The following is a 19,074-nucleotide window of genomic DNA, read 5'->3' on the forward strand; positions in this document are numbered from 1 at the left end:
AGAGCACCTATGACTAGCATCTCATTAGTATTGTACTCGATGAGAGTGCCACAATTAAAGCATTCAAACATGTAGAAAAAGATTATCTTCATTGGGATGAAAAATCTTAGTTGGGATGAAAAATCTAATGATTGTACCCAATGAGAGTGCCACGATTAACCTGCTTCAAACACTTAGTTGGGATGAAAAATCTAATGATTTCCCAGGAACTTGTTGACTTTAAGACAATCTTTCTGATCTTCGAGCCCAAATAGTAGTAAACTAGAGAGGCATAACTCTTAAGGAACTCATTGATCAGTATGGTTTAGAGACTATCCAAATATATATGTCCTTCATATAGAAAAACGATGAAGTAGTCGTGAGAGAGATTCTCAATGCAGTTGCGGAGAGTGGAACAAGAACAGGGATATGCTATTATTAAATAAGAAGATTATATTTATAATGGTTCTACAATCCACCTGAAGCTCAGCAAGGATGCCAAAAAAAAAGGTGAAGCTAATTAGTACAAGAGTGGCGACGATCAAGCGGATCCAATGTAATGATAACAAATAATGCAGGAGGGGTGGTGGTCGAGTGGTACTGGAGAGGTGGCAGTTGAGCGATGTAGGAGCGACGACAATGAGCGGTGCAAAAGAGGCGATAGTGAATGGTGTAAGTGCGGCGACGGTTGAGCGATGTATGAGTAGCGACAATCAAGCGAGTTCGGTGCGATTGCAATGAACATTGCAAGAGAGATGGTGGTCAACAATGTATGTCGAGTGACGACGGTCAAGAGCGCAAGTCAACCATGGGAAAGAGAAGAGGAGAAAAAATGATTAGAGTATTTTAAAGAATATATATTTAATAATTAAAAATAAAATTATATTTATATCCTTTTCATTCGTGCCCTTTTTGCATGCAACAACATGTACGATTTTTTCATTAAAAAAATTAATAATATAAGAAGAATTACGATTAAATGTTTCACCTCTAATACTACTTTTTAAAATATAGAGATCAGTATGCTAATCATAGTTAACTATAGTGGGTTATATATAATTATCCCGAATTGCCAAAGAAGAGTGCTATCAAATAGGATTCGAGAGGGTTAGGGTTTACGATTATTGTTGTAACGAATGAGGACCTGAGGGTCAAACCAAGATCAAGGCAAAGAACTTGTTATGGTATTGTCCAATAATGAAGTTGAGTTGGATGAGTGTTTTTTTTTTTTTTTGAATCATACTTTAAATCATTGTTTGAATCAATGGTGTTTCTGTTTAAATCATAGTTTTGTGAATTTATGGTGTTTTCGAATCAATATTGTTTCTAGTTGAATCAGTGGTGTTTTTGAATCGCAGTTATGAATTATTACTAATGTTCATAGTGTTAAATCATTGTTTTGAATCATACCAAAGAATCTTTATTTTATATTGTGAATCATTATTTTGAAACCACACTAGTGGTATTTCTATTTTTGTTATAGATGATCAGTAGTGTTTTTGCCTATTGTATTAGAACATTTTGTCGACTTTGTTGATAATAGTTATGATGAGTATGATGGTGCTCCATTACAATTGAGTGAGAGGTAGAATAAAAGGAATAAAATAGCACAAAAGATGGGGCATAAAATAATACAAGGGGAGGTGGTAGAGAATGATCAAATGATCAACAGTATAAAGTTGATGAAAATGCTACGATTCAGGAGCAAACATGCCTTGAGTGTTATCTACAATTGTACTGCTTAAAGAATCTGCAGCCAGCCAGGTTATCAACAGTCTAAGATGAAGAAAGAAGATAATGAAAATGGTAAAGACACTACAGCTGATTACCCAAGCAAAAGATGAAGCATTATATTCCATACTTTAATATTGGAGCTGACATGAATAACCCTGATTTCAGTTAGGGCTGTGTTTTGTTAATGCCGAAGAGTTTTGATTAACCAACATGTCATAACAATAGGAAACAACTCAAATATATTAAAAATGATAAGTAGAGAATTAGGGTGATATGTTAGGATGGACGATATATGTATCAAAAAAGTTAGAAGAGTCATCTCAATATATTTATTTACGTGGGAGATCATTTGATAATCCTCTGGTCACCGTTAAATGGTTAGCGATTAATACTATGATAGGATTAGAATGAATCCCACATGACGAAAAAAATCATTGAAATCAATAATCCAAAAAGAATATACTTTGAATATCCATATATACAAAGTTTATAGAGTAAAGAATAAAGTATTAAACATGATCACAAGCAATGAGAGGGAAGGGAAGAATATGCTTTATTATTGAATTATTACGAGGAGATTTGTAATCATGAAAGTCACATTTGCATTTGCTTTGCTATACTGATGGGGAAAATGATATATTTCCTAAAATTTACATTTGCTTTGTTACAGGGACTCCTCCAATGTAGGCAGATTATAGACCTCGATGAATGTCATCTGAGTTGTGCATCGAACGGTGTACTATTGATTGCTGTGAGGATTGACCAAAATAATCAAATGTTTCCATTTACACATGCAATAGTTTAGAGGGAGAACAATAACGTATGGAATTAGTCCATCCTTTTTATTGGTTAAAGATTTGAACATCTCAATCACTAGTTTAGATGAGTGAAGATTTGCACATTTACTTCTTGATATTGAGCATAGATACTATTTGAAAGAATAATTTTAGGGAGAAGCATAAGTGATTTTTGGCATTGGAGAAATTATTTTAAAGAACTAGGAGAGATATGAGGGTTCATGAATTTGAAAAGGTTGACAAGAACTTATTCCCTTGGTTGACAGATAGACCAACTATAAATTATGATATTCAAATGAATAACTTATGTGAAAACCTCAATTTTATGATATTAAAAGCTCGCAATAAGCTAATTATCATGATACTTGAGATGATCCGAATCAGGCTAATAGAGAGGATCCATATATAACGAGATTCATTTATTCAACTTAATGGACTACTTTGTCTCAGCAAAAAGATCATCCTTAATGAGAATAAAACAGATTATGCCAATTGAATACTTGTATGGAATGGTGGGTGGTAACAAGTTTGAAATAGAGAGTAGATTAAAGAACAATTGATCTTGATTGTCATAGTTGTAATAGTAGGAAATGAGACTTAATTGGTATCACTCGTTATTATATAATATCATGTTTAAATTACTTACGAAAAGATATAAAGAGTGAAATGGATAGATATTATTGGAGAATCACTTTCTTAAATGTTTATAGTTTTGTCGTTAATCTTTTGATGCTACTGTTGTTGTTGGAAATTGTTACATGTAAGAACTGGATGCTGCTACTGGAGAGATCAGGCTACTTACTACTAGAGAGACCAAACTGCTGCTGTACGTTGATGAAGTTGCTACATTCATCTCGATAGAATACTGCATTGATCAAAGTGTGTGATAGGGAATATTCTTGCAGTCACAGCCCGCTACTTGGCCGTCATCGAGGAGTCGACGTGGAAAATACTTGCCTAGGTCATCAGTGGGGGCAGCGACTTATCGAGCAGACCTGCACCCTCTCTGGTCATCCTCGACGGGTGATAGCCCACAAGGAGCCATCCGACTCAACCATGTCAATTGTCCAGGGTGCTAAGCATCAGCCCCTCTATCGTCCTCTAATGGCGATATACCGCTAGGGTCATACGGACCAATCACCCACATAAATGGGCCACAGAAGGACGTACAGATCCGCTGTCCATCAACCCCGATCCCCTCCTTGGCTTCCTAGATATAAAAATCAGGAACAAGGGTAACAGCATTGATATGAATAGACTACATTAAATTGTTTCATCAGTACAACATTGGGAAGCCATAAATAAATGCTACTTCCAGCACAAAGTTCTCATATATCAAAGCATTCACCAATTCAACAACTCACCCAAATCTGCTGCTGGCAAATGATCTATTGGCCTTGAAGCATCCATCATGTAATGAATAATCCATTCATTGCATTTCATCATTTAAAGAGGGTACAACAAACATTCAGACACTATCCAAATTTGCAACTACAAAATTGACATCCATTACACATATAAGTGCAACCTTAGACCCTCACCTAACAATGACAAAGACAAAGAACTATACATAGAACTTAAGAATTGAGACAAACCCAACCTACGCCAACACACAACATTTTATCGGCAGATGCCTTCTCGGTTGGACCAGCTGTTCAAATAAGGTACATTGCAATCCAACAAATGATCAAAGCTTCCCAATATAATTTCTCAAGGATGTTCACTTTTCACAGCAAACATGAAATTTATTTGTTTGCTCGTTTACACAGGTGGATCAATCCAAACAAAAAATTAGCATCCCCCATATTTCTGTTACAGCATAAACAAGGACGGGTTATCGGCATTCACATGGTCACGCATAGGTGGATCAACAACTTCCGGTCAAAAAAAGGCCAGCTATGCAACTAATAAACAAAAAGATCAGAAGAATGGCAAGGATATTTGATCGTCGAACTCACATGTAGTATTTGACATGAAGCAAACCGCCTCCAAGGGTTCTACTCTGTCCAAGAGATCATCACCGCAAATCGCATACCACAATAGCATAATCCATTCGTATTCGAACTCAAGCTAGAACTCTGACCTGGCATTGCGATGTTCTAGAGGAGGATTTGTTGATTGCGAAAAGATTTGCTGCAAACCCTGGGAGAAAGATTTGGGGCAACATGGTGAAGTGGACGCAGGGCCATTCAAAACTACCAGCCCCTTTGTACCACAATCGTATTCCATGAAATGATCATTTTGCTCTTCACTTAATCGTTGAATCAGCACATGATATCACATGCAACAGCTTCCATCAAAGAAATAGACATCGTTGTTACAAACAGAGTCAAATACAGTAATTTCATGGCCATTGGGATTCTAGTGTAATTTTTTCCAAGTACAGAAACATCGATGCTAAATGGTCCAAATTATAAGAGGAAATATGTAAGTAGCTCTAATCCCAAAGATTGTTACTACGTAAAGGAGCATAAACAAAGAAAACTTTATGAGAATTAATGATATCTGATTTGAGTTCTCTCACATAAACAAAGTTAAATGGATATTGCTTTATTTACTAAAACCTCCTCTCATGAATGTACTGAAAGATCAAGTTGAAGAGATCACCTTCTCTATTCTCTCTCAGCTTTAGAATGGTCCATGATTGTGTTTCCGTTGCATGAGGAGCACTGATCACTAAGTGCATGTCATTAGCTCACTGATTGAGATCCAAACCTGCCTCCTATTACAACATTAATCACATTGATTAAAATACTAGCCATTACATGGTAAAAAGTTACTTGAACAACGAGTCTGGGAACAATGCATTTGCTGCCGAAGTTCAAGTATGAACAGCTAGTCTCAGAAAATAGCTCAAGCAGCAACCTTATCATCTGTCACTTTTTTGTCAGATGTAGTTCAGATAAGTGTGAGATTTACAGTTTAAATTCATAATTTTCATTGAACGCTGTATTTAGCTCCTACAAACCCTCTATGAATGTATATATATTGCTAGTCTATAATTTATGAATGCACTTTATAAAATAAATAATAGTACACTACTACGGGAAAAAACAGAAGAAAGTTTGCACAATGTAAAATACCTTCTTGGTGGAGATGCATGCTACAAGTTCTTTTTAGATTTGCACTAAGCTCTCTGCCAAAGAAATTCATCGTTGTCATCAATCCTCCACAGCCTTAGTCTTTGTAATCGAAGTACGCACACCGGTCCGACGCCAATCCAGTGTTCCTGAAAGTTTGGTTGAATACATTTCAGATTAGCTGACATAACCAGTAAATTAACAATCATGAATGCCAAGAAGAATGCCTGAAAAGAGATGCAAGGTTCCTTTAAGGAGAATTTGAGGTTACCTTATCCAAGAAATCAGACAGACAAAAACTTATATCAGATAGACAAAGCTATGAACGAAATTTAGATCAAATGGCATTCAAACAATCACAGCGCTGCAACACACAAATTTCACATGAATACAAATATCCATATGGCAGCTAAAAGAGACATACAAGCATGTCCTTCATGGTACAAACATAACCAAGTCCATCTCAAGCCAAGCTGGGAAAAAGAGAATCAGCTCAAGCTTCCTCCCCTTCCTCTTCCTCTTCCTCATAATCTTCCACATCAGCTGTTGCATCCTGATACTGCTGATACTCTGCCACCAAGTCATTCATATTGCTCTCGGCCTCAGTGAACTCCATCTCGTCCATGCCCTCGCCAGTGTACCAGTGCAAGAAAGCCTTCCTCCTGAACATGGCGGTGAACTGCTCGCTCACCCGCCTGAACATCTCCTGGATGGAGGTTGAGTTCCCAATGAAAGTGGATGCCATCTTCAGCCCCTTGGGTGGAATGTCACACACACTGGATTTGACATTGTTTGGTATCCACTCGACGAAGTAGGAGCTGTTCTTGTTCTGAACATTGATCATCTGCTCATCGACCTCCTTGGTGCTCATCTTTCCACGGAACATGGCTGAGGCGGTCAGGTAACGGCCGTGACGGGGGTCGGCAGCACACATCATGTTCTTGGCATCCCACATCTGTTGGGTCAACTCAGGAACAGTGAGGGCCCTGTATTGCTGGGAGCCCCTTGATGTCAGTGGTGCGAACCCCACCATGAAGAAGTGGAGGCGGGGGAAGGGAATCAGGTTCACGGCAAGCTTCCGGAGGTCAGAATTGAGCTGACCAGGGAACCGGAGGCAGCAGGTGACACCACTCATTGTAGCAGAGATGAGGTGATTAAGATCTCCGACTGAAGTATAAATTAGATGATGAATAAATAAAAGTGCGATAAGAAGACTAAATTTAAACTACTGATACCATTATTCTTCGGTACCATCAAGAAGATTAGAATTCCGAAACAATTTTATTTTCAGTTATTCAATCTAAAAATCAAGTATTAAGCAATGAAGAAATGTAACTTCATGTTCCTATAACTGACTAAAGTAAAGAGAAACTACTGAAACACTATTCGAGGTTAAGGACTCATGATATAGTTAGTAGAGTTATCAGATGTTCTGATGGATGATGAAAACGAAACACTAATGTGGATAGAAAAAAAAAAATTTTGTAGAACTATACAAGTGAAGGACAAGAAAAAAGGTACATGCATCACAAGACAAAGGCATGCATGCAAAGGGCATGGAGATAAAAATTGGCTTATGTATTAATATTTAATGTAAAACAGGATATGCTAAATTCTAGAAATTAAAGGGAAAATGTACAATAGTTTCTTAAACAAGTTATAAATTAAAGTTACAAGATAAGATTAATTAATGGGAGAGGAACATGTGCCACTGGTTTTTCAAGTTCCTTAATATTAACATATGGGGATTCTTTGTGCAATAACCATTAAAATGATTTAATTTATAACATAGTTTTCACTTACAGGTTGGGGTTGCAAGCTTTAGCGTGCGGAAGCAAATGTCATACAATGCTTCATTGTCCAGCACCATACATTCATCAGCATTCTCAACAAGCTGATGCACTGAGAGAGTAGCATTATATGGTTCCACAACTGTATCAGAGACCTTTGGTGATGGAAAAACAGAGAATGTCAGCATCATGCGATCTGGATACTCCTCTCTGATCTTGGAGATGAGAAGTGTGCCCATGCCAGAACCAGTACCTCCTCCTAAAGAATGGCAGACTTGGAACCCTGCAGAACAAGTTAACCAGATGTAGCAGGTTCACAGAGAGCAGAAAAAAGGTGCCTTTTTATCTTGCTTTTCTTTGCCTTCATGAGGAGTAAGATAACATGTTTGAAACAGATTCGATTATATAAGTGTGTGTGTGTGTGTGTGTGTGTGCCAGAAGAACTATATTTAGTATTTAACCATCTTGTAACATGTGCACTGGTCTCACACAAAAATTAGTTCAACATAGCCATATGTATCTGCAGGTAGAAAGCTTTGAAGTTAGCAAGGAAGAACAATATGAAAAAGCAGATTGTACAGATCATTGGAAATCTTCAAATGGTCTTTATCTGAAGTATTCATTTACTTTTGCTTTTGCAGAGAAGACCTTCTGAGGTTGGCACAAGTTGGACAATGAATAACTAAGTCTTAGACTTTCAATAATTCCTGCTACAAACATCTCCAGCTTACAATAGTTTATACTAGATCAAGAATTAACGTTACAAGAATTTTGGCCAAATGTTCATCATCCTAGAAAGCTGAAGTATTGGCTAAAGAAGAACGCCACAAATCTCAATAATTACATCTAATTAGTTTTATACAACATTAACATAGTGCAGGAATTTGCTTAAAGGAACTGGATGAACATTTATAATAGTTTATGCTAGATCAAGAATTAACTTTAGAAGAATTTTGGCCAAATGTTCATCATCCTAGAACGCTGAAGTGTTGGCTAAAGAAGCATGCCACAAATCTCAACAATTACTTCTAATTAGTTTTAAACCAGCATTCACATAGTGCAGGCATGTGCTTTAAGGAACCGGATGAACATCAACAACTAGAATTAATTTTTATCTGTGCGTGAAATTTTCAGCACAACTACACATGACAAAATATTAATTGTTTAACTCTACAATTGTATATACTTCGCGGGACCATATAAACATATACAAAAGAGTTGAAGTCTAAAGAGCAAAAAGATCAAACCAATTAGACCAACTGGGAGTAAGATAAAGATCAAGGGACAATATTTTCCTTCAACAGCGAATACAGAGCAGAAATAATGAATTCCAACACTATTCTGCAGAAAAAAATCCTTGTTCGAATACTCAAACCATACCCAGCTCCAAGAAGTATACCGTAAGCAAAACAAACAAAAAGACCTCAGATTCATTACATCAAACAACCAGATACGACATTCACAAAATAGATTAAAAAAATAGTAAAACTCCAACATCCCTAATTTCTCCAGCATGAAGATGAGAACCACAACGTTTAACGATGCATTCGTTAACCACTAATGCAAGGTCAGATCATTCATACAGAGAAGTCGAGCATAGAAATCAGACAGGGGTAGTTTAGCATTCATTTAACTCCACAAGAAATCACAAAAATAGGATTTTTTACATATAAGTTAGCAATTATCAAATGAAATCTTCCATATGCTTAGCAGAATTTGAACAATAGCTAATAAAATCTTAAGAATCAAGAAGATTTTAGAAAGGATCTGGTCTAAATATGAACCATGAAACCGTACCTTGCAAGCAATCACAGTTCTCTGCCTCCTTCCGCACTACATCGAGTACCGAATCAATGAGCTCCGCGCCCTCAGTGTAGTGGCCCTTTGCCCAGTTGTTCCCGGCGCCGGACTGCCCGAAGACGAAGTTATCCGGCCTGAAGATCTGGCCGAACGGCCCGGATCTGACGGAGTCCATCGTGCCAGGCTCGAGATCCATGAGCACCGCCCGGGGGACGTATCGACCCCCGCTGGCCTCGTTGTAGTAAACATTAATCCGCTCGAGCTGGAGTTCAGAGTCACCGTTGTACCTGCCGCTGCCGTCGATGCCATGCTCGTCGCATATCACCTCCCAGAACTTAGCCCCGATCTGGTTCCCACATTGCCCACCCTGGATGTGCAGGATCTCCCTCATCGTCTGAGATCTAAATCGTTGGAGATCTAAATCTTAGGGTTCCCGGTGGCCGGAGAGGAGGACGAGGGGAGGGAGAGGTGATGGTTCAAAAGTTCGAGGAGCCTTTTATAAAGGGATCGGCGAAATCCCGTCACCGAATCAGACTCACCGAAGGTGATTTTTCGAAGGGTGAGCACATCGGGCTTCAGAAACTGGAATGCCGGTGTTAGGTGCTCTCACCGCAGGCGTCGATACCGCGATGGATGGAGCCGTTTGCGCTGCCTTACGGAGACGGAAAGTGGCGCGTCCGTGAATTGGACGGTGGAGATCGATCCGGAGGGCGGAACGGACGGTTAGCATGTGAAGAAGGATGTACTGGGACGACACGGCGTAGGTTTCGGCGGTTTCGTAGCTGTTACCACCGGGTGGTTGGCAGAGAGACGTTATTCGTGTCGTCTGCATGTGTATTTTTGGTGGGGGGGTCGTTTGTATGCCTTTTGGTCGTGTATGAATGGAAGAGTATGGTTTTGTCTCTGACAATAATGAGGTTGGTGGAGCTGTTTGGTTTTGCCTTTTGGTGTGCTCGGTATTCATTTATGTATATATAAACTTGTAATGAAACTTGGTATTCATTCATTTATGGGGTAGGACTTCAATGTCCAGTTTGCTGTGGTGCCTAAATTCATGGATCGACAGACATTGATGTGTTGTCGAAGAGCTTTGGTTTGTGATCTGTTGATTTCTGGGATCATGTGTGCACCATCAGCAAGGGTTGGAACAGGAGATTACAGGACAGAGTTGCATGAACACCACTGTTTGCCTGTGAAGCTTCCTTTAATGCTTTTTCTAGATGGATGGATCAACTTTGTGGCATGCAGCTTTTGGTTTAGAGGGAAGGTTAGACCGGAGGCTGAATCTGAAGTTGTGAGAACTCTTTCTTCTTCTTCTTCTTCTTCTTCTTCTTCTTCTTCTTCTTCTTCTTCTTCTTCTTAGTTTGCTCAGTAATCATTGCTTCTTCTTCTTCTGTTGATGGTTTCCTTGAAGTGGAAGGAAATGAAAAGACTCCCAAATAAATTGAACTTAGGAAAGCAGCATATCAAGGAAGAAGAAACAGAAGTGAAGAATGAGATCCAATCCTGGAAGACTGTTGTCACTTTGCTCAGTCGTTTTCCATTGCTTACAGGGATGTGGGATGGATTCCGAGAGATATTTGAGCCTGTCACCAAGCACTAGTTGGGACTGACACAGCAGTAGTTGGCATGTCCTGCTGCTCGACTGGGCTGCACGCTCTTCCACCTCTCATCTTACGATAATCCAGCAAATATAGAACAAAAAACTTTGCCTGATTGCTGACACTTGAGCCGATTGTTCCATCTTCACAAACAGCAATTCACTAGATTGCAAAATATTATCGACACTTGCTCCTCACCAACCACTGCTTTCCCTAATCTTTGATGCATGTCTCATCCTCAACAAAGATCCAAGTCTAGAATATATATATCTCCTAATGGCATGGAGCCAAAAGGGTTGTGGGCCATAATAACAAGTCCCATGATGGAACCAATGGTTCACATGGACCATACAGAGATCTACAGCTTTTATTCATCTGCTTGCACCCTTACAGCCAGATGAGATCTCTTTTTGCTTCCTGCCTATCCAAGCAACTTTCCTACAGTTGAACAAAGATGGAGCACTTGCAGTCTCTTTTCCTAAATCCGTAACTGATGCCATGATGGTTTGAGGATGCTTGTCAGATTCATCTTTCTTGGAATGTGAAGTTTGGTCTCATTTTTGGACTTGGCTCTAAGCTATCTCCAGCTCAAGCCTCCGTATAGTGTCTTGAATTTGCACATTTTTGGTGATGATTTATGTGCATTCTTTTTCTCTGTGTTCTTTTCAGTTTCTTCTTTTAACTAATATTTCAACCTTGCGTATCAAAATGAGTAGTAGATAAGTCAGCTGGATAAAGCTTTTAGCTCCAATTTAATCAACTGCAGTAGAGATAAACCTATTACAGAAATGCTGCAAGAGAAAGCAGCTAACATTCAAGAAAAATTTCAGTTGGAATGGTCTGGTTCAACCCACCATTGAGCATGCAGAGGACAAACGAGTACTGATTGACAATTGAAGGATCTGCCCCTTTATCAGCCAGCTCTTGAACAATTTGCATGCTATTTTCAATCCTGTATTCAGACTTCATAAGAAAAGAACTTGGTTTTGAAGCAGATAGACATAAAGCAATTATGAGAGAAATGGATTTCAAAATCAATAAATAACATTGTTCAAAGTGACATATCGTACAACAAGAAGATAAAAAGACACAATCTTAAACATTATTCGGTATCAAATACGATGATGTAATTGGATGACAACCCATCATAAATAAGTCAATTTACGGAAGGGTACATCGTGTGGCATGCATATCAACATACAGAGATGTGGGTCTGACCTTACGCCAACATTCATATTACTATTTCCACTAGTTCTTCAAAGTATTGAACGGTAGAGAGAATATGCAGGAAACTGGAGATGCAGTGAACCAGATGCTGCATGTCTTCATGCCCTTTTCATGCTGGAGTGGATAAGCCGGAAGCTGATATTGAACAAATCTTCTTGTCGCTTTCCAGTTGACCAAATTAATCCTCACAGGCCACATAGGATTTGAACAAAAGTTGACTCCATAAGTTTCCAAAACCTTAGGAACGTGAAAGAACTCCTTTTGAGCTGTAATCATCATATGGCAAGAAAATCAGCTCTGGGTGGTATATGATAGTGTTTGTTCAAATTCAATTGAAGATATTAGATAAATTGTTAGTATTAGAAAAAATCAAACTAAGAAAGACAAAGATGAAAAATTAACAGGCATAGATTATACCAACTCCCCATGTAGTCAACAACAATTAACCCATTTGGGGGTTACACACAATGCAGGTGAAAATAGTTCCCCTGGAACAAAGGTGCTCCGAGAAAGCAAAGTTAATGAATGCAGCCAAATAAGCTAACCCACAGACGGAGGGCTAGAACAAGGAACCAAGTGGTTTGAGGATGGTTGTCTGTTAATTAAGGTTGCCATGTAAGAGGAAAACATAACATCAGGGATCAATAGTGAAAAAACTCAACAGCATCCTTATTAAATTGCATATTAGAGCAGCTTGTAAAAATTTGAGACGATAATACTTGTTGGTGTGTTTGTGTTAGTGTGTGTTATATGGGTACATGAGGGACCAAATGAGCTCCAGGCAATAAGTTCGTCTCAAAATCAAATTTGATTTCTAAAACTACAATCAAGAAATATGAAAAGAACTTGCATAATATGAAGTGCCATGCTATGCTATAGAGGCATCACATGTCAAGACACCTTAACAGGATTGATGCCAATGATAAATGACCACATACCCTGCATGTCAGTATAAGCAAATACATAAGCTTCATGCATGCATGCCCACGTATTGCCTACATGGGATGGACCGTTTCATGCACACAAACACGGCTGTCGATGACAACTGTCACGATCAAAGTATCTGCCTCAATTCAGTTCTTCAGACATAGACCTTACCAAATAAATCAGTCAGCCACTTGTGTTTCTTCACCAACAGACTCATGTCACATGCTCTAAGATAGTTTTAATTTATGAAGGTTTTGTAGAGTCAGGCATTTAGTATCATGTTTGATCCATCTCAGTATCATCACTAATCTAAAACAAAAGAGGACATGACCAGCACCAATGGGTAAGCTTCCCAAGATGGTAAGTGATGAGACTTCTCTTACAGCGATCAATTACTGGTTACAATAGAGATCAAATGCAGGGTTATGGAATATGGATCATACCAAGATCAGCTCTAAGTTAGATGGGAGAAAAGATCTCCATGGGAACATATGTTGCTCAAATTCCATAAGTTTTACTAATTGTTCTTTATCAACCAGTTAAACCAAATAATAACAGGATTTCCTTGAGAAGAATAATAATATAATACATTCGCCCATAAGGTGCAAGTTTTTCTGTCATTCAACTTTCTAAAAATAGAATACGGTGCTAATTACAGTATAGAAATGTCAAACTTTCAAATCTCAACACAACTTAAATCAACTCAGACGCTTCTAAGGTAACACACTACCACAGTTTTGGAAGGTTCAAGAAAAATACTAACCTGGGGACACTCCCACCTCGACGTGAATCATATTCTATTGCTTGGCGAAGAGCTCTTGCAAATGCCTTAAAAGTTGCCTCGATAATGTGGTGTGAATTTTTTCCAGCAAGCTGCACAATTACTAAGATATTAAATCTAGATGAAAGAAATGTGAATCAGCAATTCAGCTTACAATCAATTTCTTTATCCATTTAAAATTACAAAAAAAGATGTCAGATACAAAGTTCATGTAGAATGACTAGATGTTAACACACAAATCAACTTCGCAACAAGAATCCAAAGTCACAACTTGTTTACGTGGTCATACATACACACTATCCAACCAGTTCTAAGAAAATGCTTGAACAATTAATTATATAATACCTGACGGATGTGAAGGGTCATCCCAGAGGTGTTCACAAGAGAGTGAAAGAAATGCTCCACTAGCTAATCAACATTACAATTGTGTATTAGTACAGCTCAAGGCATTATATTCACAAAATTTTCACTAAAGGAAAGCAAACAACAATTACATAACAACTAGATACAGTGATAGGTGAAAATAAATAATTTAACAAAAAATGAATAAACAATTACCACCTAGAAATGTCTAAGTTACCAAGGTTACACTCTCTAAATTCAAAAACAATATATACTGAAAATTATCTTGTCTATTTGACTTTTGAAAAAAAAAACAAATATGTGATTTAAGTGACAAACAAGTTTCTAACAGTATATAAAATAAAGCTCTTAGTAAAAACTTTATTTTAGCCATCATGTACATGCAGTTATGTTTCCCGAATTGTGCTATGTGCCAGTAAGAATCAAGAAAAATCTTAATCTTAAAGTTTGATTTAATCCACTAATTTTGGTATGTTAATTCATCAGAACCAAATAACAAATGATTTATCAACTATATAAAAGCTGAAGAAAGCATATCAGTGCTATGTTGCCCCACTCTGTTCCAATCTGAATCAGTGATAAATGAATCAATCTCCAAGAGAAAAAAAAAAGATGAACGGGAGCAAGCAATACCATATAATTCCCAAGTATAAAGATGATGATCAACTATGATGATGAAAAGTACAGGAGTTGCTTGCATTATGTTTTCACATACAACATCTTATAAATACACAGTAACCAGTGCAAAAGCAGCTCAGGGCTACCTGGGTGTCATATGTCCCAACTCTTTCAGTTGGGATGATTAAATCATAACTCAAGTGAGGACGACCAGATAGATCCTGAAGTAACAATCACAAAATCTAGATCAGCAATTGTCAGTATGGAATAACAAGTACTTTGTTCCTAAACTATAGCAAAAAGCAGAGATACTACACAAGGTGTAAGCCCATAGAAGCTCCTAGAAACCCCTCAGAGAGTAAATAAATCGATGCTTGATGGTACAGGTGAGAACAAAAATAATACCAAAACTAAGAAAGATTTCCTAAAAGTATGTGTCAATTTTGAAACAGTATATGAGATATTCAAGAAGGAAAATCCACAACATGTTAAAGCCAGCAAAGGTAGCATGTAGTCTAAGAGTGAACCTCACAATTCAAACAATTCTTCTTTCCAAAATCTAGCAATTCATTTCTTTTTTCACAACTAAATCCATGCAAACAAATACCAATATTTTTTCAGGAACTCGTAGACTCTAAATAAATCTAATTTTGGTAGATATAATGCATAATTAATTTCAAATAATTAAGAGCGATGTCACCAAAATTTAAGTTCAAGAAGGGCCTGCTGCAGACAGAGAGCAAGCAAATAATGAGAGACTAGATTCGTGCACACAACATATTCATGCATGCAAAAAGAAGCAGGGTTAATTACATAATTCTTACCAATAAAGAGAAAGGAGAGGGCAACATCAATGGCATAATAAAAAAACATGGCAGCCAAACCATGTCCAAAAAAAATTATAAACAATAGGGAGAAGAAAGATGCAAGCGAGAAGTAATTCAAGACAAAGCTTATGAAGTATTCCATAGATTGCTAATTCAAAAGCCCTTTGAACCTTTAAAATTCTTTCATCTTATTTAAAAGAATAGCAGAATAATTAAGATAACATATTCACTGGGAGATACAGAAACAGTTAAATCATATATTCATAAGTTTAAATTTTTAACGGTAGCAGACATCTTAGTAAATGCAGCCGGTAAACAAGAACAAGACGGAAGTAACTGAAATCTGAAAATGGTTCGAAAGTGGGAAATTCAAAAAATCTTTAAATAAATAACTTTGTTCAGTTTATTGAGTTTGGTCAGTTGTTTTTAGAACAAACAACCCAAAACTTTGTTTTTCAAAATTGAAGAGAACGAAATAAACTGAAAAACCAAACTTATTTGACCAAATGGAATCAGTTTGTTTAATGACTAAAAATTAGCAATGCCAATCAATACAAGAAATGCTGATTTCTAAGTGTCTTAAACCAGCAACATGGAAAGAAAAAAGAACTACTCTTATGAGGTCAAAACGGAGACCTTGAGACCCGAAATCTATGACTGAGCAAGAATTAGAAGAAGTTTAGTCATTGTTGGGCCAAATCTCAAAACAAACATGTTTCTCGAATTCACCAGCTACAGTGCACAGGTTGACATCTAGCATAGTCATAATAATCCGTTACAAGAAAGGCCTGTATCTTAACCATTTCTCAATAAAATTACAAAACCGAGTAGGCTACCAGCAACAGATAAATGCCATTGTCGCAAAGCAACATCACTATACGAATGCAGATCCAAAACAATACTTTTAGGTAACCTGGTGGCTATGGAAACACACCTATTCCTAGTCAAGAAGAAAAACTATACCAGTATTACTTCAATGGCAGCCTCATCAAGTGGTGCTGCAAAGTGTCCAAACCGGTAAATTCCCTTTCTATCTCCAAGTGCCTGAAGTAGTGCCTGCCATCATGATGTGCAAGTATTCAAATTCTTGAGCAGAATGAATATCACAAAATGCAGAAGACTCAAATCAGAATTATAAGAATTTATTGATAGAGAATTATGAGGGGTTTTCCTAGTTCTAACTGTTCCAATTGCAAGAGCAACATCTTCATTTGTATGGTGGTCATCAATATGGATGTCACCAGCAGCCTTTACATGCAGATCAAATAATCCATGTGATGCCAGTTGCTGCAATTTATAAACACAAATAATCAACATGGAGAATAGTAAATAACAGATGGTCAAAAATAAAAAATGGTTCCCAGTGCTAATCTAATCACAAAGTAAAGAAACAATATTTATGGTTTTCATAATCTTAGTAATATGATTACACACCTAACTTGTGAAACAAATACCCTTAAATACATACAGTTAATTTTTGTTCAGTTAAACTTTTTGAAGAAGGTTCAGGCCTTTTCATAATCTAATCCTCTTAATTAAAGCTTCATTACCATAAGCATCTTTAGTTTTATTACATTTCTGCTTAAACTTATTGACTTATGGAGACACATATAGTACCTTAGCACTTGTAATCACACCTACAAATGATGAGATTGCAAATTAAAGATTTTGATGTAAGTAATTTACCATAATCATTCTGCTACACCAACTGCTTGCTTATTGTAATCATTAAAGATGGCCAAAAACTATACAATTCAAACAATAAAAACTCCGCCGAAGCTTGGTTATGCTTGGGCATACGTTCCATCTTATTTAGATTGCATTAATAGCTCTATTTCCGCCAAATATATGAAATTATTCATTGAAGTTCCACTTTCTCTTAGCTTGTCCAATAACAGAAATGATCAGAAATTTTGCACTTTGAGTTGTACCATCCTTCAAATAACATGACAAACAGTAATCTACTGCTTACGTCCAACATGTGATCCAGAAAAGGAATCCCAGTATTGCAGTTGGCAACTCCAGAACCATCCAAGTTTATGTTTACGTACACATCCGTCTCCTTTGTAACCCTTTTAACATCTCCAATTCGACAAGCTGCAAATTTTAACCACTTATTTTAGGAGGAGAAGACAAAGCCAATGTTTCATTCAAGCAGATAACAAGAGGCAATAATGATAAGAGTTCATTTGATTGCACCCAATCCAACAAAAAAAACATAACGATAACAGCAAATATCGCCCTTCATAAAGCAAAAAATGCATAACAGAATAGATTTTCATCAAGAAGCTTATTTTACCGCACAAAAACCAGAAAAATACACAAGAAATGGTCTCTCGAAGGGGTCAGCATGAACCAAATGTCCACATTGGGTTTCAGTCTGTAGTCTTAACAAGAAACCCACTTGGCGCGAAATAAAACGTCAAATCTGATACCTAACAAACAAAATCGACGCTTTCGAGGCCCACAAATGTAACTTGCATCCGAGAGCACTGATCAAAGCACTGCCCAAGGATGATCTAAACGCATTTCAAAAGAAGATAGAACATAGGAATTACAGATGCCAACAACTCAGCAAAGATAGCTTTTTCACGTGCAAACATGAAAAAGAACCAATCTTGGAGTAAAAAGACCACCAAGGGAGAAGAAGTACGTGATTTGGGCGCGGCGACAGGAGCGCTATTTTCCTGCGGCAAGAAGGCCGCCATCGAAAGCGGAGCTCGTCGGTAGAAACGCGGAGGCCCAAAGCGGCGAAACCTTGGATCAGGAACACGGGATCGGTAACTGGGGAGAAACCTAACCCTAGATATTTCTAGGGTTTCGAGGAGACGGGTAGCGGGGAGAGAGTTGGGGCAAAGAAGACTCATGTGTTCTCGCAAATGGAATTCCCGGTAAGTTTGGCCCAATGCAGCGCGTTAAAGCATGGTTGAGCCGCATCCGAGGAGAAGACTACAACCGCTGATGCTCCACAACTCGGTTTACCTTACTTCGCCTTGGTTGATTTCTTTTTCTTTTAATTTTTGGGGGTTTTCTTTAATGCTGTGGATTGAAATTATTTACCAAAATCATGGATTGTGAATAAACCGAAATATATATATATATATATATATGTATATGATAAATTTTATAAAAAAAACTCAGAATTTCTCAGACAACATCCCAAGTTTGAAAAAAAAAATTCTTGTATAGCATCACTAATTACATAAAACTATTATTTTATCCTTAATAAATTTTAATTTTAATTTTTTTTTTCAAATCCACCGTTGCCTTTGCATTGTAACCTCACAATGCTCTGTACCTAACAAGGGCCCAATATCGCATCATCATCTTTAGCCATGGAAAGATTATATAATCTTCTTACATTCATTCCTCATTGATCGATCTTCTCGTGCCCCCTCTTCATCATTGGCCAGAGGCAAAGAAGGAGGGAGAGCAATTCACCCTCGCTTACAGCCCCCATCATTAGTCGTGAAGACTATATCTCTATTGCAAGTCTAACACAACCATTGTGCTTCTGTCGTTAAGTGGGTCTAGAGGATAGTCAGCACGA

The 19,074-nt window shown here is 37.6% G+C and overlaps 2 protein-coding genes across 6 annotated transcripts; both read right to left on the reverse strand.

Moving 5' to 3' along the window:
* Positions 1–4,194: 4,194 nt before the first annotated feature.
* On the reverse strand, positions 4,195–9,657 carry LOC135676540 (tubulin beta chain). Of its 5 annotated transcripts, XR_010514331.1 has the most exons (6): positions 9,178–9,657; positions 7,394–7,663; positions 6,015–6,757; positions 5,594–5,739; positions 5,118–5,232; positions 4,195–4,652 (listed from the first exon to the last, which is right to left on the reverse strand). XR_010514331.1 is itself a non-coding variant. In XM_065187842.1 (3 exons), the coding sequence occupies exons 1-3, from the start codon at positions 9,569–9,571 to the stop codon at positions 6,084–6,086; spliced, it is 1,338 nt and encodes a 445-aa protein (XP_065043914.1). In that variant the 5' UTR covers positions 9,572–9,657; the 3' UTR covers positions 5,913–6,083. The 5 variants fall into 5 exon arrangements, 1 of the variants encoding a protein (XP_065043914.1); XR_010514329.1 differs by having other exon boundaries at positions 4,195–5,232; XR_010514330.1 differs by having other exon boundaries at positions 5,118–5,739.
* A 2,366-nt stretch (positions 9,658–12,023) lies between these two features.
* LOC135676541 (imidazoleglycerol-phosphate dehydratase 3, chloroplastic-like) lies at positions 12,024–18,484 on the reverse strand. The gene is made up of 8 exons (XM_065187843.1): positions 18,178–18,484; positions 17,497–17,621; positions 16,707–16,811; positions 16,488–16,580; positions 14,844–14,918; positions 14,062–14,124; positions 13,699–13,808; positions 12,024–12,274 (listed from the first exon to the last, which is right to left on the reverse strand). The coding sequence occupies exons 1-8, from the start codon at positions 18,389–18,391 to the stop codon at positions 12,247–12,249; spliced, it is 813 nt and encodes a 270-aa protein (XP_065043915.1). The 5' UTR covers positions 18,392–18,484; the 3' UTR covers positions 12,024–12,246.
* Between the last annotated feature and the right edge of the window lie 590 nt (positions 18,485–19,074).

Source organism: Musa acuminata, chromosome BXJ1-6, assembly GCF_036884655.1.
Source record: "Musa acuminata AAA Group cultivar baxijiao chromosome BXJ1-6, Cavendish_Baxijiao_AAA, whole genome shotgun sequence".
Classification (NCBI taxonomy): Eukaryota; Viridiplantae; Streptophyta; class Magnoliopsida; order Zingiberales; family Musaceae; genus Musa; species Musa acuminata.